General features: G+C 41.9%; 1 protein-coding gene across 2 annotated transcripts in view; it reads right to left on the minus strand.

Moving 5' to 3' along the window:
* Positions 1-22,743, minus strand: part of LOC127580873 (tyrosine-protein phosphatase non-receptor type 22-like) — an 89,026-nt gene that overhangs the window by 16,523 nt on the left and 49,760 nt on the right. Inside the window, exons 12-18 of one of the 2 annotated variants that reach the window (XM_052034840.1) lie at positions 16,667-16,749; positions 7,769-8,625; positions 5,996-6,067; positions 5,438-5,550; positions 3,534-3,561; positions 1,101-1,139; positions 624-718 (exon numbers count right to left, since the gene is read on the minus strand). In XM_052034840.1, coding sequence (XP_051890800.1) covers positions 624-718; positions 1,101-1,139; positions 3,534-3,561; positions 5,438-5,550; positions 5,996-6,067; positions 7,769-8,625; positions 16,667-16,749 — 1,287 coding nt within the window. Of the gene's footprint in view, positions 1-623; positions 719-1,100; positions 1,140-3,533; positions 3,562-5,437; positions 5,551-5,995; positions 6,068-7,768; positions 8,626-16,666; positions 16,753-22,743 lie in introns of both variants that reach the window. The other variant, XM_052034838.1, reaches the window with a different exon arrangement.

The following is a 22,743-nucleotide window of genomic DNA, read 5'->3' on the forward strand; positions in this document are numbered from 1 at the left end:
TGGACAAACTTGGGTTGTTCTCTCTGGAGCAGCGGAGGCTGAGGGGAGATCTGATAGAGGTTTATAAGATTATGAGAGGCATAGATAGAGTAGACAGTCAGTATCTGTTCCCCAGGGTTGAAATGTCTAATACCAGAGGGCATGCATTTAAGGTGATACGGGGCAAGTTCAAAGGAGATGCGTGGGGCAAGTTTTTTTTTTAAAAAGAGTGGTGGATGCCTGGAATGCGCTGCCTGAGGTGGTGGTGGAGGCAAATATGATAGGGATGTTCAAGAAGCTCTTAGACACATGGATGTGAGGGAAATGGTAGGATATGGACATTGTGTAGGTAGAAGGCATTAGTTTAGCTGAGCATTTTATAACTAATGTAATTAGTTTGGCACAACATTGTGGGCCAAAGGGCCTGTTCCTGTGAAGTACTGTTCTATGATTCCCCAAAATACTTCCCTAAATGCTACTTGTTAACATTAACTATTTCTGCTTTTGAAAGCAAAACCATGGTAAAAGATGCAATGTAGAAAATGTAAAACATCAGTTTGGCATAAAATATAATCAGTTCTGATGCAGGGTTCATTGAGGAATGCCTTGAATATCTTCACTGAACATAAGCAATTGTTCCTTACCTTGCTCCTCGTGAAGGCCTTATTGGGATCAGGTGATGATCTGGGACTGTGTGTCTCAGTAGATGGAGATGAGTCAGAGGCACACTGTGGCAAACCTGTGGGCAGATTTAAGTTAAAAGTCACATTTAAGAACTAAGGTGCAGAAAGGCTTAGGTAAGAATCGCAGGAGACACCAAGGGCTTCATCAGGAGTCAGAGAGAGCACATGGGTTTACAGAACAGCAATCAGTGGGAAGACCCATCGGGAAGCTCAGAGGGACTTACCATGGAACTCATTGAGAAAGTTACAAGGAAGTACAGAGGGAATCCCCAGATGGCACAAGGACATGGGGGTGGGTGGGGCAGATACACATTGGATGAGTCACTAGTAGTGAGTTTGAAACATACTTATTGGGCATTGACACCTTTAATTTAGTGCCAACACACACAAAGATGGGAGTGGGGTGAAACAAACATTGCAAAAATAAATTATACTCACTCAATGAACTTGGAATTGCTAACGAATCAGCCTTCCTATCTGTAAGAGAAGATAGATCTGAGTAAATCGGTAAACAGAAAACAACAACAACATAAATAAGAAATGCAATGCCTTCTCATCATTAACTGATCTTCCAGTAGCCCCCCCATCTCACTTTTCTCCCCAGACTATTACACAAACTATATATTAAAACTAAGGAAAATGCATTGAGCAGTGACATTAAAAAATTCCCAATTTCAATCAACAAATCAAGTGAACAAATGTTCTTAAAATTCCTGAAGCATGCCAATTATGAGATGTTATACTTTTGAAAGTTCTGCACTGTGACCATTGCCGGCAAGGCCAGATTTATTGTCCGTCCCACTGGACCTTTGAAAAGCCAGCAGTGGTCTGTCTCAAACCACTGAAGGGCTTTGTGGTGAAGGTTGTTAAGACAGGATCTTGCGACAGCATTGTCAAAGAAGTGCTTGATGTACGAGCAAGTTAAATGAAGGTTCTTGATGGAAACCTAGAACCTGTGTTGTCTCAAGTATTTGTCGTCTTTGGTCTTTTTGATGGGGGAAGGTTGCAATTATGAGATATGGTATGGAAGAGCTTGTCAAATTGCTGAAGTGAATCCTGTATGCAATACATGCCACATCCACAGTGTGTCAATGTTGGAGAGAAGTGGCTTGCTTTTTCTTGGGATGTTATTGAGTTCTTTGTGTGTCATTGGAACTTCATACATCCAATATAAGCAGGTTTGCAGCATCTTGAACAAAGAGTTCTAACTTTTGTCACAATGTACCCATTGCATCGTAGTGTTGGGCCAGAGTTAGGCTGCAGCATTTAACCCAAGTAAGTTACTGGATGAGCAGACAGAGTTACGGACAATTGATCTACAGACCAGGTTAAATCCCACCAAGGCAGCTGAGCAAATTTAAATTCAAGTAATTAAACAAATATGGAAATTAAAAAGATCTAGTGCCACTAATTATGTTATAAAACCCATCTAGTTCACTAATGTTCTTTACTGAAGGAAATCAGCCACCTTCACCCAGCGTGATCCTTGTGTCACACATCAATGTTATTGACTCTTTCCTGCCTGCATAGTTTGGGGGCAGTCAGGGGGAGGATCGTGTAATAAATGCCTGAGTTGACAGTGATCTCCACATCGCTTGAAGGAATGAATAAAACTAGCCCACCCCAATCTGCAGCTCTTCATTAAGAGTGAGGCAACACCTAATTATCACTCAGCCAGAAAGTCTCAGTACAGAAAGACCAATGTAAACCCTTGACAATGACCACAGAATGACATTTATTAGCTATCTGCCATCCATGTTCTCCAATGGAACATTACTTACAGGGATAACATTTCCATAAATTTGGAAATGTTGCACATAAAAATATAATTACTCAAGCAATTGGTAAACTATATACAGCATATCCTTCTTCAACAAGGATAAAGCTAACAGTTAAGTCTTATAATCTAAATTGTTCTGTAAATTTACTTTTCCCACCTCTCAATTTGAGAAATTTGTCTGAACTATAAAAAAATTCATCTAATATTTTTGTCCACTTGAAACATCCTCTTTTTCTCTTTCCACAGACTCTGCCTGACCTACTGAGTGTTCCCAACACCTTCTGTTTTTATTTCAGATTTTCAGCATCTGCAGTTTGCTGATTTTCTATTATAGCCATGATTAATTGGTAATAGAATAAAATGCAATTGATTTATAAGCATCTGTGTAATTAATTTTTATTCAAGTTACAATAGTAAGGCCAATAGTAACTAGCACTATTAACATTGTTAATATCAGAGTTAGAGGTATGGTTGATAATTTTTAGAATGGGTAGTGCAGCGGTTAGCGTAATGCTATTACAGCACCAGCGATCAGGGTTCAATTCCGGCTGCTGTCTGTAAGGAGTTTGTATGTTCTCCCCGTGACTGTGTGGGTTTCCTCCGGGAGCTCCGGTTTCCTCCCACGTTCCAAAGACGTATGGGTTAGGAAGTTGTGGGCATGCTATGTTGGCACCGGAAGCATAGCGACACTTTCAGGCTGCCCTCAGAACACGCTACGCAAAAGATGCATTTCACTGTGTTTCGATGTACATGTGACTAATAAAAATATCTTATCTTAGAACTACAGACATGGCCAAATAGTTACTAGAATTATAGGCATGGTTATTAGCTGCTACATTTATTGGTGTGGTTAATAGCTATTCTAGTTACAGGTATTACTATGAATTTTACTGTCAAGGCTAATAATTACAAATATGGTTAACGACCACTTGAGTTACATGCATAATAAAATTAGAAGAATGGTTAATAATTTTTAATATAGCCACATGAGCTCTTTTCATAGCGTGGCAACAAGATGAGGCAGAGAAAGTGCTGAATTAATTATCTTTCATTTTAAAAAATTAAAAAATATGAGATTTGCATCAACTCACCCTTCCGAAAGCCTCTCAATTTCAAACTCTGTAACAAAAAAAAAGCAATGGATCAAATTTTGCTTACTCAGTTTGCATTTAAGTAAATAGAGTTTTGACAGAAAGAGCAGAGTTAATTTCCCACAGGTAGACCCATGCAGTGAGAGCAGTATTGACGATAAAATTCACCTTCAGTATATTAGCACAGTCTTCAGTCAATCAAGAAAAAGGATACTTGGTGATATAGACCTGAGACCTGGCACAAAGCAGCGATCCCTGTCCTTCTAAGACCTGGACTACTGACAGCAGACTCCAAGATACTGGAAAGATATTGTCTCCACAATCCTCTCCCAGGAAAACATCCTCAGTACTGACATCCAAATTACACTGTTGGCTACCTTGGGCAGACCACATCATTTGCGGGTTCAACACCAGATTCCCAAAAGAGCTCTGTCCTGAACTCTGTCACTGGAAGAGTTTACCAGGCAGACAGATAAAAAGCTTCAAGGATGTGTTCAAAGCCTCCGTAGGAAAATGTAACATCCCCACTGAACTCTGGGAATCTCTGGCCCATAATCATTCAGCAGAGGAGGGTTTGGGATGGTGAGACCAACACATTGGCCCTGCGTAGTGCACCACCTCATAAACTACCCACACAACTATCCTGCCAGGCAACGCCTGCTCCATCTGTGAAAGAGTCTTCACGTCCCACATCAGCCACCCCAGAACCCTCAAAACTGGAGTAGAAATAAGTCATCCTTGATCCTGAGGGACTGTGCTACAAAAGGAAAAAAAAAGAGAAGAAAGCTACTGAAAAGTAAGGCATTACAGTAAAAGAGAGGTGCAGGAGTGTGCCTCAAATCTGCAGAGAGGTAAAAGGGAAGAGGATGCATGCTAGGAGAAGAACTAGAAAGAACAGACAGACAGGGAGGGGGTTACAGAGATACAAAGGTCTGAAAAACTCAAAGAAGTACAATTATTTTCAATGCAGTACTTTAATGGACATAAGGTTCAGAGAAGATCAAGGAAAGCAATGATGAAAGGAAAGTGGCTCCAGTGCTGGGAATTATAGAACTGGAAAAGCTTTAGGGTGAAGCAGGAAAGGGAAGGCTACATCCTGGTATGGAAGCCGTGGTTAGAGGGTTTCAGTGGGAGGAAAGTGTGGTGGAGGTGATGTAGTGTCTGTAATGAGGCTTGAAAACTTACAAACGACAGAGTCAAACAAGCCGATAGAAAACAGCTATTGATAGAGGTGGTGATTGAATACGAAGATTTTTTTCGTCAACTCAAGTTGCTCTTCAGAATGGAAGTTGAGTGTGGACCAATTACAATGCAAATGTGTAAATATAAAACAAGATTCCCTTTACACAGTCCCTTCATACCCATGTTAGATACAAAGCAAAGCTTCCTCTATTTCCCATCATACATTCCATTCCCAGGTAGATAGATCCAGAGTTAGGTACAGAGTAAAGCTCCCTCCTCACTGTTCCATCAAACACAGCTCTAAGATCCCCCTTAGAGGAATCACTCCTTCACAGGTCAGCTGATTATCTGACGGTAAGGTGTGAACTGGACAGAGATGACATAACCCAAGTACTAATAGGTTTGGTGTCTGCTCTGCTCATTGGAAGCACATTTCTCAGTGAAGTCCTGAAAAAATCATTAAGTCCCCTTGCATGCATATGCAAGTGGTACAACTTCTGTTTTAAGTAGTCACATAAGATATCTGAAATATGGGACGAATTTCATAGTGAATGGAATGCTTAATCAGGGCATCGGATATCCACTATTAAATTAGTGGATATCTGATAGTTTTCCCTTGTTTTACACTTGTAAAAAAAAACAGGTATAATGCACACAAATTTCTAACACAGTGACAAGAAAAGGCCCAGATTTGCCCACGTAAATCCATTCCAGTCCAATACCTTACTCCGTGTCTTCACGTTAACGGATTCTGTGAAGACCCTTGCTTGGGTGCAGCCACTCCACTCCAAAGATGTCCCAATTTTCAAAGAGGCTGGAGGAACTGGTACTGGCTCTATATCAGAGGAGAATAAAATGTGAACTGATTAACTCAGTTACCCTGCCTGTAGGTTGATGAATGTCGCTGGTTGGAAGTATGTGTTTATTGTGGGTCTCTCTTGTGTTGGGAGAAGACAACATTTTCTGAAGTTATTGTTCCTGGATAGGATGAATTGTGAGGCCTTTTCTCAATTGGGTGAGAAGTCCAATTATTCTTGAACTTAACTGGTTCAAAGTTTGGCCCTGTATAACTCAAATTCCTCACAGTTGTTCCCATTTTGAGTTGTGACCTGGATCATCGGGAGAGATCATAGGTCCTGTCAGCAGAATTCCTGGGATAGGCCAGTAATACTCGAGATGAGATCAACAGGACAACAGGACAGATCCACTTAACACGATCCCTAGGATAGATCAGACATCCACTTCCCATCGTCATCGGGAAAAGCAATTGATGCACTTACCAGGGTTTTCTGGCAAAATGTAGGATTCAGGAGTTCTCTCTGGCAGAGGAGGAGGAGTTTCATCGTCAGAATCTATGAAACAGAAACAAAGCAGCAATTTTATTTTAGTCACCAAAGCACATCCTTAGAAAAATAACTTGAAGTCTCTATAAATTGCACAAATTAAATGAGATTGTACTAACATCTTACCAAGGAAGATTGTTAACTGTTTTGAGCTCTGCACCACAATGGGTAACCCTGCTCCTTGGAGTTATAGTACTGAACTTTCCGACCTCAGACAGGTAATATATTAAACAGAAATCTTGAAGTACAGCACAAGCAAGTCTTCCACTCTCACCATTCCCATGAATGCACTGTCATTGCCACCGCAGTTGGGCGCTGAGGCAAGTTAAGGCAGTATGTATATTTTCCTGTGCTCCCAGAGCAGTGAGTGATAACAGAGATTGCAGGAAACAGGAAAAGAACTTCAAATATAGTATTTTCTGAAGTGTACTCACTGTTGTAATGTAGGAAATGCAGCAGCCAGTTTGTGCACAACAAACTCCCACAAAAAGCAATGTGATAATGATTGGATCATCTCTTTAACTGATGTTGTTTCTACTGGTAGGAGAGTCTCAAACAAGGTAAGGTAAGATACTTAAAGCCAAGTTGCGTAGGAATTTCTTCTGGCAGAGGATGGCGAATCTTTGGAATTCTTTACCCCGGAGAGTTATGGAGGCTGAAGCACTGGAGATATTTAAAGAGGTAGATTTCTGAAAGATCTGGGAATTGTGAGGTATGTAGAAATGACACAGAAGAGAAACTGAGACCTGGGGCAGATTAGCCATGACTGTATTGAGTGGCAGGGCAGGCTTGAGAGGCCTGGTGGCCTACTCTGCTTATTTTTTCTTGTGTCCCTGCTTGAGGAATAAATATTGACCAGGAAATATTTACCCTGAATAATGCTATGTTTTAATTTAAACCTACCCAGAGGACAGATAAGGCCTTACATTAATGTCTCAGCCAAAAGTCAGCTCCTCTGATAGTATAGCTGTCCATCAAATCAGCTGAGGTCCAATTGAAGCTGAAATAGGATTACGACACTGAATGAGCTCTTCTGTTTGTATTTTCCAGTGGGGAGCAGGAAGTGAAACTTCATTCTGAACAATCATCAGTTCACTTCTTATTGACCATTCATTCTGTTTGGTACAACTTGCATTTGTGTCGGAGTCAGATGGGTTCAGTTTGCTGGGGTTGCGATTGAGAGGTGGGAATGAATATGTAAATAGTATGACCCAACCATCTGAGCCAATTTTCTACTCTGTCACCAATGTCACAAAGGAAATTTGCAATGATAAACTAACAGGTTTAATCCAGTGATCTGTGGTCCTCACTAAGAATTTGGCTGTTGCACAATCAAAATACAGAGTGAGAGGGAGACTGTTTTATAACACGTTCATACATGCCCATTGCCTGATAGGTTTGATGTAATTCCCCATCCATCCACTCCTATTAACCTCACTACCACAAACATGAAGTGCAGCCTCTCCACCAGAACAGGTACCTCCCATTAAGCTGCGTTTCAAGAACCTGTTTGCATAATATTACATTGTTTTGGTACAAATAATTAGTTAGGTTACTTTAGAAGGCAGTTAAGAGTCAATCACACTGAGCCAGACTGAAAAGAATGTCAGGTCTCCTTTCCTACAGGATATTGGTTTTGTTTCCGACAGGCTTCATGGTCACATTCTCAGCATAAAACTTTACAACACTGTGGTTGCCTTGCATACTTACTATTTTCTTTCACAACTTCTGTTTCAACAAGGCTGCGATGATTCCATTTTTCCTCCATGTGCTGGGCCCGAATGGGTTCAAAGTAACTTGGGCAGGGTGGCAACTCACCATACTCATTCTCAGACCGGGGCTTGTTCGAGGTCAGACTATCCAGGTGTTGGCAGAGTAAGTCTGGACAGGAGAACATGCTATCCTCCAGTGATGAACCAGGAGGGGAGAAGTAAGGATCTTCGGTGGAATAGGTGGTAGGGAACATGGCTTGGGAACCGAGGTGCATGAAGGATTGGCTCCGTGTGTTTTCAAGAACATTGGTCTTGTCTTCTTGAGCAGCTTCCCAATGACAGGGACTCCAGGTTTTTCCAACTGGCGGTAAGCTATTGCATTTGGTTGAGGGAGAGTCATTGGAAAGGATGCTAAGCAATTCTAAAGAACCCAGGTGGTTGTATTCCTTGATTTCAGGTGATGCCTTTGGTTCATCAAGATCCTGACTTGTGATGTTAAATGGATTTGACTTGGCCCTGGTTAGGCATTGCTTGCTTGCAGACTCTGTTGTGTTGTGAGGCAGTCTCTCCAAATTCTGGGATAATTCACCCCATGATGTCCTTTCAACGTTCCTGTCAAGGCCCAGGCTCATCTGTCTTCCTGGCCCTCTCTCAGGAGGACATGTTGCAATGCAAGAAGTGGGATCCTGGATACGTTGAGAAATATCTTCATATTTACTGGAGCTATTGTTCAAGTCTGTTATTAATCCATGAGACTGGCTGTGTCTAATGGGGAAGAATCCTAACTGGTTGTGTTGATTTACTAATGGTAATTCTTGTACCTTGAATTGTGAACTTCTTTCCTCTTTTGGTGACCTGCAAAGATAAGAATATGTAGCTAAGTAAATATACAATACTTTTAGTCAACTGTAATTAAAAAAGCTTCTGAATCACATCATATAGCTTTTATCTTCTCACTGAATTATTGTGAGCACTGATCGAAGAATATAGTAATGAGTCTAATGCTATTCTTCATTGTTGATAGAAAAATTCAACAGCATTTAAGAAGCACGGTTAAACATCAAACTCAGAAGTGACTTGTGTTATACCTCACTGACATTATTTTCAAGAAAATTGCACATCTTTGTCTAGGCAAGGGTTAAGTGATATGAAGTTGCTATGACTACGTGGTAGATATAAACTAAACACGTTGCAGAAAGTCAAACCAAGTCAAGTAATTTCAAGCCTAAATATTCTTTTTCAAAGATGACATGTTACTTACTCTAAACCAACTTCATTGAAAATAAAGTTAATTAATTTTTATTGTCAATGAAAGTTTTGGAAAAATTGGAACAACTTTCCTTTAGATTTTAATTGCTGAAGATTGTTCCAAATACTGTCTCAGTTCAATCTTCCTTTCCAACACAAAAGGTGCTAGAAGAATTCAGCAGGTCAGGCAGCATTCATAGAGGGAAATGGAGAGTCAAAATTTCGGGTCGAGACCCTTCATCTGGATTGGAGAGGGGTAGATGGCCAGTATGAAAAGGTGGAGGGAAGGGGTGGAGCAAGAGCTGGCTGGTGATAGGTTGTACCAGGTGAGAGGGGGGTGATAGATGGAATCAGGTGAGGGGGTGATAGGTGGATGAGGGCAGGAATCATGTCAGAAGGGGAGATGATAGGTGGAGGCAACATAGGGCTGAAGATGATGGAATATGATAGGAGAGGACAGTGGAGAATGGAATAGAGGGAGGGAGGTGGGGAGGGGAACTGGTGGGAGGCGTGAGTGGGTGATGGGCAGATGGAGAGGGATGAGAAAGACATAGGGTGATGGAGGCCAGTTGGATCAGGAGGAAAGAGGAAAAAAAAAAGAAACAAAAAGAAAAATAGGGGAAGATTCCTGCCCTCATCTGCCTCTCACCCGGTTCCACCTATCAACAGCCAGCTCTTGGTCCACCCCTTTCCTCCACCTTTTCATACTGGCTTTCTCTCCAGTCCAAATGAAGGGTCTTGACCTGAAACATCAACTTTCCATTTCCCTCCATAGATGCTGCCTGACCCACTGAGTTTCTCCAGCACCTTTTGTGTTGCTCCAGATTCCAGCATCTGCAGTCTCTTGTGTCTCCAATCTTCCTTTCCCCTTCCTTATTTCCCTTTCAGTATCGATCTGACATTCCATTCTTCCAATATAATTTACATTGTCTGGTTCAGGCTCTAGTGTTCATTAATAATTCTTGGAAATGATTGGTCATGGAGTTTCATTGATGCTTGACCTGTCTGCTCAGTTTCCAAATGCCTCTAGGTGGCAGCAGGCTGTTTCCCTTTCTACTCAACACACATGCAAAACATTGCTGGGCTGAATTGAGCTCACTGTCTGGATTCACCCCCACAGGCTCTCACCGCCCATGCTAACTGGGGCTGGATATGGTGTCTTTTGGAGGTGTCTGTGAGCCAATTTTGTAGAACCAGTAAATTCTAACTGTACTAATCTACAGGAACTTCAGAACAAGGGGGTGCTTTGTTGCAGATACCGACAACTAACCTGTGCTTGTGCATTATGACTTAACCACAATGGTTTCTCTCTGAAAATGTATAAAACACCTTTTCATAAATATAACACATACATTTTCAGTCTGTTAAGTGGGTTTCTAAGATGCTGAGACTTTAAAAATGTTTGGGTTTCAGGCAGTATAGTTACTACCGGATTTGAAGAACGTGAGATATCTTGACTCTCACTCATTGTTGACTTCTGTCTCCTTATCACTTGCTGATCCTATATTGACTTCCAGAAGAAATTCATGATTATATTTTTCTTCAACCAGTTTCTTGCTCCAACCATTTGGTCAACCGGGATACTTCTGACCTTTCCTCAAACTTTTACTAATTATCATTTTGGACTGCAGATTTGTCCAGTCTCACTCACATTGTTCGGCTTCTGAACATCACACTGGCTTATCAATCTCAATCCTTATGTTCTCTTTTGTCTGAATTACTTTCCTCTGCCTCTTCCGAATGAGTTGTTGGAATGTGAATAATGATTTTCTTTCAACTGCTTCCTCTCCACTCTCTTTTCCAAATTAGGTTGCACCACACTTAAATTGTTCAAAATCTAAGATGGATTAGCAAATCTGGTAGAGTGAATCCTGCAGTAGAACGTGGTATTACGTGACATTTAAATAAGAAGTTAGTTAATCAATGATTCACTGTCAAAGTGAACTACCATGGAAAACTTCCTTCAAAATACGTACGGAACTTTCCATCGCATTGCTGGGGAGCAGGTGGTATTGGGGAAAGTAATGAATGCTTGATACCATTACATCTCATGAATCATTGAAACAAGTATCTGTTAGCTGTGGACTACTGTTTGATACCAACTCTTCAGTTGCAAAGACCCATATCAGTTCCTCAGTTGTACACTCTGCTGTCACACAAGATCACACATATCTATCTTCATTTCAGTGTATATCAACAAGGACTAAACTTATTGCCTTTCTGACAAAAAGGATCCACTTTCTGAAATGGTCACCTTCAGGTCCTATTTCAGGTAACCCATTGCCCCTGTGTTCCTTTCCTATCCAACAAATAGTGGAAGTTTCTACTTGTGGGAGAATCTTGACCAAGAGGACATGGTTACTACATTAGGGGACTGTCATTTAAAACTGAGACACATCGGAACTTCTTCTTGAAAGGGTGGTGAATCTCTGGAATTCTCTGCCCTGGAGAGCTATGGAGGCTTGAGCACTGGGGATACTTAAAGGGGTAAAACCAGGGACTTGATGGTTACAGGGAACTGGCACAGAGGAGAAGATGAGGGCTCAGCATATTATTCCAAGAAGTGTTCATGGAGTAGTTCTTCTAATTGAACTTCAGCAATGAACCATGGGTTAGATGCATGTACTTCAGTAATATGCCCCCTGTTCAAGCTACAACTGCTACCTTACTCTTATGGAAAGACTGCATTGTCAGTGACTACTAGGGAAATCCTAAACATTTATGGGTTGAAATCCTTCCAGAATGGATTGAAGATGTTTGTGATATCTCAAAGTTTTTTGTCTCTGATGGGCCATGTTCATGCAACAATGGAGCTGACCCTGTGGGCAAGTGGCTTTGGAAACATTGAAGGCCAACTGACAACTCGAGCTTTGCCATCAGAGTGGGGACAGCAGTTGTACTGGAGCAGATGACGTATTATAGTAGCACATACATATAAACACAAGGTGCCTTGATGAAATTCAAATAGGACAGCCAGTCATTTATGGGGGCGGTACAAGTTAACTTGTGGATATACAGCAACTGAGAGAGAATTCCCTCTCAAAATATCCAATGGGTATGTGACCATACACAGTACATTCTACAGGTTAATAAATAGTTTCCAGCAGTTTTCAGGATGTCTTCACTCTACAACAATTTGCAGTTATTTGCCCCCACATTAGAAATCTGAAAGTAGTGAAAGGCTGACAAGGACATTTTACAAGGATGATCACGGTTTGCAAACCCACACATATGCAGACTAGCAGCGATAGGCATGCAGTCATATGAAATGAGTTAGAAACCATAATTCCACTGCTTGGACCACTCAGGAGGAGGCCTGCCTGACTCAGCGGAGCAGGTCTCAAGACCTCTAATGATCATCCATATGCTACACAAGCTCACCATCCTGATGGGTCCGTCTCATCACAATTAGACAATAATCAAAAAGCAAAAATCTGCAAACACATTTTCTAACGTTTTCCAGTTCTGATTAAAAGGTGATAGGATGGTGCAGTTGGGAGAGTTGTTGCTTCCCAGCTCCAGTGACCCAAGTTCAGTCCTGACCTCTGGTGCTGTCTGTGTGGAGATTGCACATTTCCCCCAATTACCACATTGGTTTCCTTCGGGTGCTCTGGCTTCCTCCCACATTCCAAGGACACGTGGGTTGGTAGCTTAGAGGATCATTGTTAATTGTGCCGAAGGTGTAGGTGAGGAGCAGAATCTGGGAACAGTTGAAGTGAATATGGGGAGAATAATATGGGATTAAAGCAGGATTAGTGTAAGTGGGTGCTTGATGGTTGGCAGAGACTTGGCGGGCTTAAGGGACTGTTTCCATGCTGTATGACTCTATAAATTGTTAACTCTGTTTCCTTCTCCACAGATGCTACCTGACCCGTTGAGTATTTCAAGCACTTTCTGTTTTTATGCAAGCTCAGCAGTGACCAGACAGAGGAAAGGCAGGAGAGGGAGAATCACACACGTGTCAATTATTTTTGTGTATTCCCTTAGCTCTTATCTGCCACCTTGCCCTGGTGTCTTTGTACAATGTTGCCCTGGTGGAAGACTGTGACCTGAAGTGGAGGAGAGCAGATTGCTTTGGAGGACAACCTTCAACAACCTACAACAGCTCTGGACCAGAAGACCCGGCTTTGGATTTGACCTGAAATAAAAACTGAAATGCTGGAAATACTGAGCAGGACAAAGAGCATCTGTGGAGAGAGGAATCAAGATGTCATTTCAGGTTAATGAGCTCTCATTGATCTGAAATGTTAACTTTGTTTCTGTCTCTACCGATGCTTTCTGACTTGTTGAGGATATCCAAAAATTCCTGTTTTTATCGAAACCTCCAGCATCAGACATATTTTTCTACTGGTATGAACAGACACCATCTGGCCAGTTGGCTGAGTGACAGGCAATGTCAAAGGCAGTGACAGAATGGCAGTGCTGTTTTCGTAAGAAGGGACGGCTGCCTAGTGCTCTGTGGAAGCCACTGCCAATTTTCTGGGTTGAAGCCTGGAGTGAATTTGTTGGAGGACAGATTACCGGGGTGCTGCCACACAGTACCTGTCCTTTTAAAAGTGGTATCCAGAGCCATGATGACAGAGGTTTGAGTTCCATAGCAGTGAGCTGAGCTTATACTGCAGCAGCTGGACATTGGGATGTTTCATCTTGAGCTGTAGTGAAAGTTGAGGCATCAGCCATTCAGTGCTGCATCGGACCCGAGTGGAATTGTCCATCTTTTCAGCAGCGGTATAGGTAAATTTTCCATAAGACCCTCTGCAGAAGGTTGATGCAAGACTCGTCCAAGCTCCTCAAAGTTGGAAAATTGCCTCTGACAGACTTGCTAATTCTGCACAGTGATTAACAACAGAAGCTTTGTAACCTTGCCTGTGGGCAGCAGGTACCTCTGCTTCCTTTGATTTTCAATCTTGTTTCATCTTTGAAATCTGACTTCACGAAGCTGGTGAAGCTGTAGAACAAGAAGTAAAATTTTGCATTCATATGCTTAAAGCAGATAACTGCGTCAGAGGTGACAGAGTACATCACCATGATTCCTCCTTCATGGTTGTGGTTTGGGCAATGAACCACTTAGTGTTCCATTTAAGGTCTGCTCCTGATGACTACAGCCACAAACTGGAGAAACTTATTTTCCATTTGTGCAGCAAGTATCGATGTCTGACATGGCCTGAATAGATGTGATTCAGATATGCTATAACTTTCTTGCAAGGTCAAAGCCATGGATTTTCTGTGTCATTCAATGTTTGTGACTTCTTGTGAGTTTAATATGCGTTGACATTGCCTTGCTGGAGGTTAAACACTCCACTCTTGGAAAGGAATAAAGCAGCTTTCACACAGTCCATTCTGTTAAGTAAGAAATCATGACCAATGCTATCAAGTTTGTGGCTGAAGATCTCCTGGGGCTCAGATCATCAACACAAACCACCAAGCAACACAGGAGATACAAGCGACTGCAGATACTGGAATCTGGAGCAACACACAAAATGCTGGAGGAACTCAGCGGGTCAGTCGAGACCATTCACCTGGACTGAAAGATAAAAGGGGAGATGGCCAGTGTAAAAAGGTTGAGGGAAGGGGTGGAGCAAGACGTGGCAGGTGATAGGTGGATCCAGGTGAGGGAGGGTGATGGGCAGATGGGGAAGGGGAGGGTGCAAATAGATTTAGAAGCTGGGAGGCGATAGGCGGAAGTGGCAAAGTGCTGAAGATGATGGAATCTGAGGTGCAGCATGGAATAGAGGGAGGGAGGTGGGGAGGGCAGAGGGGAGTAGTGGGGGGGGTGAGTGTGTGGATGATGGGCAAATGGAGAGGGTGGAGGAGGGGAAAGAGACATGGTGATGGGGGCCGGGGAGGAAAGGGACTGAGGGGGAGCAGAACAGCCTGGCAATGACAGTACGCCACTTGTGGCTGGAGACTCACCACATGTAGACCCACCTTCTGTCAATGTCTAAATTTTGGGCTGTGTCAGAGCCGGTGTCTGCAACTGTGAGAGTGAGTGACTGTAAGTTCAGCTTTGTTTTCTTTTATTAATCCCTTGACCAGGTTCCAAGCCTTGGCAGTAACAAGGAGAAAAGCGCAAGGATGTGGCCGTGGTGAGCTGGAAGGGGGAAAGTAAGCTCTCTGCAGCTTACAAATCAGAAGTAACTGTGGGATAAAGAAAGTAGTTGCATGCAAGAAGATTGGAGAACCATGGAGGTACCTTCTCTGGTTTCATCTCTGCCGCTGACAACAGATTTAGCAATGCTTACACCATTAATGATAAGCAATGTTTCCTTCTTGGGGCTAATTGTTGCTGCCTGTGAATAGGTGCCACCTTGCCCTGTAAGAGGGAGGAAATGTTACTGAGTGTTGTACAATGTTTTGGGGTCAAGCATTTATAGTTGGTAGTGTGTGCAAGCTGCTGGATGTGGGTGCGAGTCTTGCAGCAGCAACAACTCTGAGTGAGCATGTTGGAGAAAATAAATATTAGGTCAGGGTTCTGATCAGTAGAGGTTGTTGGTAAGTGAACATTGTTTGAGGATAGCAGTACAGGGTATTTGAAGATCAGGATCATTCACTGTTCTTGGCAGCATCCATCGTATCAATGAACTTTCACAGCATTGCACTCAAGTCCTTGGGGCTTGACTTCTGGCGCTGAAAAGCTACTGAAATCATTGCCTTCAGACTGTATGACCTCCCGATTTCCTGTGGAAATAGTACATTGTGCCAAGATCTCAAGAGCAGCTTTGCCAAACCATGTAGTCCACTTTCTTCTGTGTTGCATCATTATTGAATGTCTGCCAGGTCAGCAGGAGCTGTAAGACACCTTCCAGGACATGCTGCAGCCTAAAACACTTCAGCCTAGAAATTCTTTGCACCATTAAAAGGGCCATCTCAGTCAAGTGCCTGCATGTATATTGCACGTTACGCATTAATGTTGAAAATCAAGGCTCCCACGTAAAACACGTGAACTTTCTTGCTGCAGAAATTTTAACCTCATTCAGGAGCTACCCAAAGTTCTTGCTATCCAGTGGGCCAGGAGGGAGGGAACAAGAGGCTCCATGCTATACTATGCAGACTGCATTGCAAGAATGGTGCAAGACTAACTTCAGGCAGTCAAACATTATCAGTTAGTTTCTGATCAACTTCCATAACAAGTAACTGACTTGTTTCCATACAATTTGTTACCATACCAATTACTGTTACTTCCGTGTCTTGCTATTTCTATGCTGAGGCATCCATTACTAGTTACAACAACAAGAATTTGCATTTATGTTTTCAACATTTTGTAAATCCATTAATTAAATGTAAAATGTGCTAAGGCACTTCAACAGTAATTTATTAAACAATATTTGACATTGGTTAGTTCCAATAAGATAGTAGAACAGATGAACATAAACTTGGCCAAAGAGGCAAAGAAAGAAAGATTTACATTTTACAGTTCTGTTTTTAAAACAGATTTTAAGTGCTTCTTAATGGAAAAGGAGAGCGTTAGGAAGGAATTCCAGAGGTCAGGGCCTGGACAATTGGAGGCATGGCTAATACTGGTGGAGCAAACGCAGGGATATAGCAATGAAATAAAGGAACAGCCAGAGGATTTTGCAGAGATATTGACTTATATACAAGAGTAGTTACTGGCTTGTGAATCTAAGCTGATATGCTCCACACATGGTACCTGTGACAAGGTGAGTTTGTCGACATTTGGATGGGTTTTGGTGGCCGCTCAGGTCTCTCTAACGTCACAGGCAGCTCATTAACCTGCTGGGGTATCAAAAGAAAACTGTTAGTTAATGTGACCCTCAAGACATTGATCATTGAACAGGAGGATGGATCTATTAACATACCAGAGTTTCTGAAGGCACCTGCAAGTAAAAACATGAAGCAGGAAGATTAAGCTTCATTTAGGAAAAACGGGCTATTTAAAACTTAACAATGAAAACTCCCTAAAGACAGAAGCAAAATCCATGCAACTCCATCACCGAGAGGGGTATCAGCACAAGGGACTGTTGTCATGGCAATCTAAATAAATAATGAACTGAATAGTAAAGATAAATGAAACTTTATTGAATTACTGAGGAAGCACAAGAAGCTTTTGCAGAAAATAGGAAAGGGAGTGTACAGCTGAAGATGCAAGTAAGGAAATGTCCAGAGATATCAGAGGAAAATAATAACCTGTCACAGGGCTAAATATTGACAGCCACAGCGATGAATTTAAATATGTTCACATCACAGAGCCTGGGCCCAGATTTCAAAGACACTGCTACTGACTCTTTTCTTTGGATGTAACAAATTATGTGACATTCCAAAATGAAAGACAAAATTAAAGAAAGATGTAGAGCAGAATTAGTTAAATGGTGTTGAGGAACAAGGGTCATCAGTTAACATGGAGAGACCAGGGAAGCCGGAATGGTTTTCATTAGAGCAGAGAAAGTTAAGGGAAATTCTAAAAAGGTGTTCAAAACCACAATGTTTTGAAAGAATAGATCAGGAGAAATTATTTCCATTAGCAGGACGGTTGATATTCAGAGTACATGAATTTAAGAAAATTGGCAAAACTTCCAGTGGAGGAATTGAGAAGATTTTCTTTTAAAAGGAGTGAGTTATTGTGTCTGAAAGGGTGGTAGAAGCAGATTCAATAGGAACATGTAAAAGGGAATAAGGTAGATGCTTGAAATTGAAATTTGATGGAATTATCGGGAAAGAGCAAGTTTGTTGATTATCTGGATAACTCTTTCAAAAAAAAAAACCAGCCCAGGCTTGATGGAGTGAAGTCCTCCCTCTGTGAAACGGATCCCCGGCAATGATGCAGCCAGTGAAGCATCTTTGAAAATTGCATGAAGCTCTAAGACTGAATGAGGGCTTTAAGCACAATTGCATCTAATATCATAGAGAGTTGTACAACATGGAAACAGGCCTTTTGGCCCACCGAGTCCTCACTGACCATGATGCATCCACTTACACTAATCCTACCCTAATCTTATTTTATTCTCCCATATTCCCATCAACAACCCCCATTCACCTAAACATAACAGACAATTTATGGTGGCCAATTAACCTTCCAACCCATGTCTTTTGGGATGTGGGACGAAACCGGAGCACTTGGGGAAAACTGACAAGGATAACCCAGGCTGCTGGAACTGTGAAGCAGCAGTGCCATTGTGTTGCCCCTGATCTATCCACCTCTTTGTTACATACTCAAAACAACTTTAACACACAGAAGTAGCTGTACTAATAGCAATTAGGGACTTACGCATTTCCGATATACTCATTAGACAAGCAAATATATGAAATATGCATTAATAAACTTAGATATTCAGAGCTCCAGTGTTTGCTGTTTTAGAGGAACACACACAGGCACACACACTCACATAGGGATCAGAATGAAGAATTAACCAATGTATAAAATTGGGGCCTGTTTGTAGCCTGACCTTATTGCCACTGTTGTGGACCCAAGCTGAGCCTGACTGCTTATGGTTTTATTCCTGTCCAATCCAGTCCATAACTGATTGGGTTCTATGGGGCTTGGGTCAGGTCTATAGGTTCTCAACCCTTGGCTTTTACAGATGACATGGCAAGCTAATGTTGCCTGCTGATTTCAGTGTGATCCAGCAATAACCACACTTCTAAGTGACTGCACACCTTAACAGGGGCCGATATTGTGAGTGACAAGTGCCACTTAAAGCTGGTCTACACTACTTAAATGGGAAGTGGATTATGTCTGGATTAGGTGATGGGAGTCTTTCTCGAGCTTATTCTGACTCAGCAGACATTGAAAATTGTTGGAATCTTGGATAGAGAAAACTCTAAAATGTTTCAGTTACACTTGAGGCCTTGTTGGAGATGGATGGGAGGAGAGACGTACTGTATCTACAGGGGATTTGGAGGATCTCCAGACCAAGTCAGGAAGGCAGTGAGAGTAGATGGCTGTTGAGCTCAGTGCCAGAAGGCCAACTCTGAGGGCATAGATGCAGTTCTGCAAGCAGTTCAATAACCTCACACATGTGGTGGTTAAGGTCAATGAAGGCATCTTCAAATGCTATGTCCCACCAACTCCGTCATTGGTATCAGACACTTCCCTGCACTGCCACCACTCACCTAACAATCCTTATCAATCAGGATTCATAGCATACATTGATAGGTGGACCTCACCATCACACACTGAACTGTATTGTAAGCCTAATATCTATTAATTGCAAGGCATATCCTAATCAATCCTAACAGCCAATTTGCTCTCATAACACCCTGGGAGGATATGGCCTCCTACCGACAGCCTTTCTCTCCCTTTTTAGCAGCTTTGCCCCTCCTCCTTCTTGCCTAATGTGTCTGAGAGCAACTGGTTTGTATAGGAGACATGAAATCAATAAAATGTCCTTTAGCCCTTGCTTCATCACTGAGTTTGACTTTGGCAACTTTAAATCAGTCTGGAACTGCCAACCACTTGCAGAATTATTGCAACAGGCAGTAGAGGTCAATCAATTTGCAGTTAACCTATGCATACATGGGGAGTATCAGGGGAACAAGTCCTCGTGTCCACATCAGTATGGCATTTGGCACAATTGGCTACAAATCTCTACACATGGATCAAACACTATGTGCTTTTATCTTCCTACCCACCCCCCACCAAAATGCACACTACAGCACTGAATTTTGTGCCCACAATCTCAGTCACATGCACAGCTTGACTGGAGTTTTACACAGTTTGACCTGCAACCTGCTCTGTGCCTACACAAGCTCAGAGTGATAGGAGTCCACATTCACCTCCGGCTTCTTGTGAGCTGCAGTGGGTCAGTAACTTCACATCATATTTCTGTAAATAATGTTGGTTCTAGTATTGGGCTGAAAATGAACACCCAGGACTTCCTGAAATAGACCACAGCCACTCAGCTCTTCGGTACTCTAACCTCTGGTAACAGGCTATTGTGAAACTGAGCTGGTCAGATGTACCAGTAATAACTTTAAAAAGACCCAATGTAAATTCGATTGTTGTGTGCAGTCAGAAATGAGGTAACCTGCTTCAAACTGAATTATGCCTAATCTCATCTGCTGAGCAGCAAAGGATTAAAGCTGTACGGCAAGTCTAGGAACCCTATATGAACAACAGACTGGGAGATACTTCTTCACTTTTTGTTAGTTTCCTGAAACTGTCAAGGTCATGGTTTGAGTTCTCTCTTTACTTATCCTGCTACACAGCATTTCCTGTTTTAACTTCCGGTGTCTCTCAAACCCATTTCTTTTGGTCACTTCCTTGTTGTTCCATGATACCTTATTCTCAGAGACTAAAACAATTGCTGCATATCAAAGGATCCAGGTATGAAACACAAAGAACCAGGAAGCACAGTTTCAGAGAGCCTGGGTCAGGTGGTTGGAGGCTGACATCATGGAATACATTCAGCGCACTCTGTGTGTTGGACTGGAGTAAATCTTTGCACCAGGGTTGCCAAATTTCTTTGAATGCATTCCCAGAAGCTCCATCAGAAGACCCACTGTTAACGATCCTACCCCCAACCTGACCACAGCCATTGGTCACCTACGTTGTACATCGTTATGGAAGGAAAAAGACTCATTGGGTTATTTCAATCAGGCAATCAGTTACACCTCCTTTGCCCTCTATTTCTAAGATTTTTCCAAAAAGAAAAATGCAGTTAGAAACCTATTTCAACACCTCTGTGGTTTTTCTCTGAGGTCTGCATTTCCACAGACTATTTTTTTTTTAGCTTCTAGAGATTCCTGGAAAGTGCATCCTTATCTGTATCCAATAGCTACTGCACAATTTCACTGCAAAGGGTCACCTCTCTACTCAATCCCATCAACAGTCCAGAGTGTGACAGACTGCATTTTGAAGAGCTGTAGGAAAAAGCCGAGTATAGTTTTTAAATGGAAGAGCCACTTAATATTTTTTGCTAAAATATAATAAGTCCCATTTTGGGCTCATGGCCGTTTCTCCAGCAGAACTGGCTGCTCACCATCTGTTTTACCACATCCGGTTGTGCATGGGGCTTCCAATCATCGGAGACTCATACTGTGCAGAAACCACAGCCCTTCTGTCCTGTTCCACAGGAGCTCAGAAGAGGAGGAAGTTAATAAGTTCAAAGCATTCCGTAAATAACCAAACTGGCACAGTGTCAATGGTGCTCATTCTCAGAAATGCTGACTGACTACTAATGGACAAACCATTTTACTGGAAATCTTTTATCTGCCATCCAGACAGACTGTCATATGCATGCAAGCCTATCTTGGGAAAGAAGTACACATTATCCTCTCCACATTCCATCAAGAACTCTACAATTTTTTATCCAATTAATTAGCACAATTATTTCCTAGCAATTCTTTGCCTTGAAATTCACTTTTACAACTATTGCCACATAAACTGAATTCTAACTCAATTTATGGGATTAGTTTGCAGTAGAGTAGAAAAAGCTAAGGGTAAATTTTAGAGTTATTCAAGGTTGTGAATGTTTTAGACCAAGTAGTTGGGGAGGAACCATTTCTACTGCTAGTATGGTCAGTGGTCAGATGAAACAAATTTGAGTTAATCAGCAGAAAAAAAAAATCCAAAATGAAACGAGGAGAAATGTGGAATATTTTGCAGATCCAAAAGATCCAACAGGAACTTTCACAAGGGAGTTGGTCAAGTACTTCAAAAGGAAAATACTGTTGGGTTCAGGAGAAAAAGGTGGGTGGGGTGGGGATGCTATAGATAATTCATTGAAAATGACAGAGGCAACTTTAGCTTCTGGCTGTGCTGTTATATTCTGTGATTCTAAGAAGTCAATTAATACACAAGATTTCTAAGTTAAGTCACAACTTCAAACTGAGAACAGCGTAAGAAAGGAACTGACCACTTCCCGACAGCAATGAGAGGATCTAACAAAGTCACATGCTTGGAAATTCCATCATCCCCATTGAAATGTGCTGAAATGGCACAATGATCAACTGTTTTGTCCCAATGCTGAAAAATCTACTTGTGATCCCATATTTAAATTTGACCAAGTTAAGCATGTTTTAATGGCTGAATATATGCTGCCTGATGCTCCTATGCCAAGGGCACAAAGCAATTATACCAGGAATGAGAGATGTATTCCCAAGCACTTATGAGGACCATAGTTTTATGAATGCAGTTTTCCTATTTTACATAATAGTTGGTATAAGATGGCTCACTCAATTATAAAAATGTTCCTTCTGTATAAATGATCTTTAGTTTCCATCTCCACTCTGATCTATGACTTCATTTAAGCCAGTGAATGTGTAGAAAGTTTGAAGTGCTTAAATGTCCAATGGGTGAGAAAACATTAAAGAGGGACTATTCTAAAGTCACTCTGAGTAGCTTTGTGTATTTCACTCTCCATAAACTTGAAGCCATCCAAAGCTTTGCTGCCCATATTTTAACAGGCACCAGTTCCAGCTCACCCATTATCCCACTGCTCCCTGATCCTCTCAGTCTCCTGGTGCAGTGCCATCATAATTTTAAGATTTGTGTCCTTGTTTTTAGATCCCTCCATGGTTTGCACACTCGCAATCTCTAGAGCCCAATCCTACATGTCTCAGTCATTTCTGCACTTCTCCAACCGTGGCCTCTCATGCTTCCCTATTTAGGGTCCCCTTTTGGTGGCTGTGCTTTTGGCTGCTAAAGCCCCAAGCTCTAGAATTCCCCAGTCTCCCCACTTCTCCTCCTTAAAACCTACCTTTCCTTCTGCTTTTAATATTCTCACATGTGGCTCAAAGTCAAATTTTCTTTAATTATGGTCCTGCTAT

Source organism: Pristis pectinata, chromosome 20, assembly GCF_009764475.1.
Source record: "Pristis pectinata isolate sPriPec2 chromosome 20, sPriPec2.1.pri, whole genome shotgun sequence".
Lineage (NCBI taxonomy): Eukaryota > Metazoa > Chordata > Chondrichthyes > Rhinopristiformes > Pristidae > Pristis > Pristis pectinata.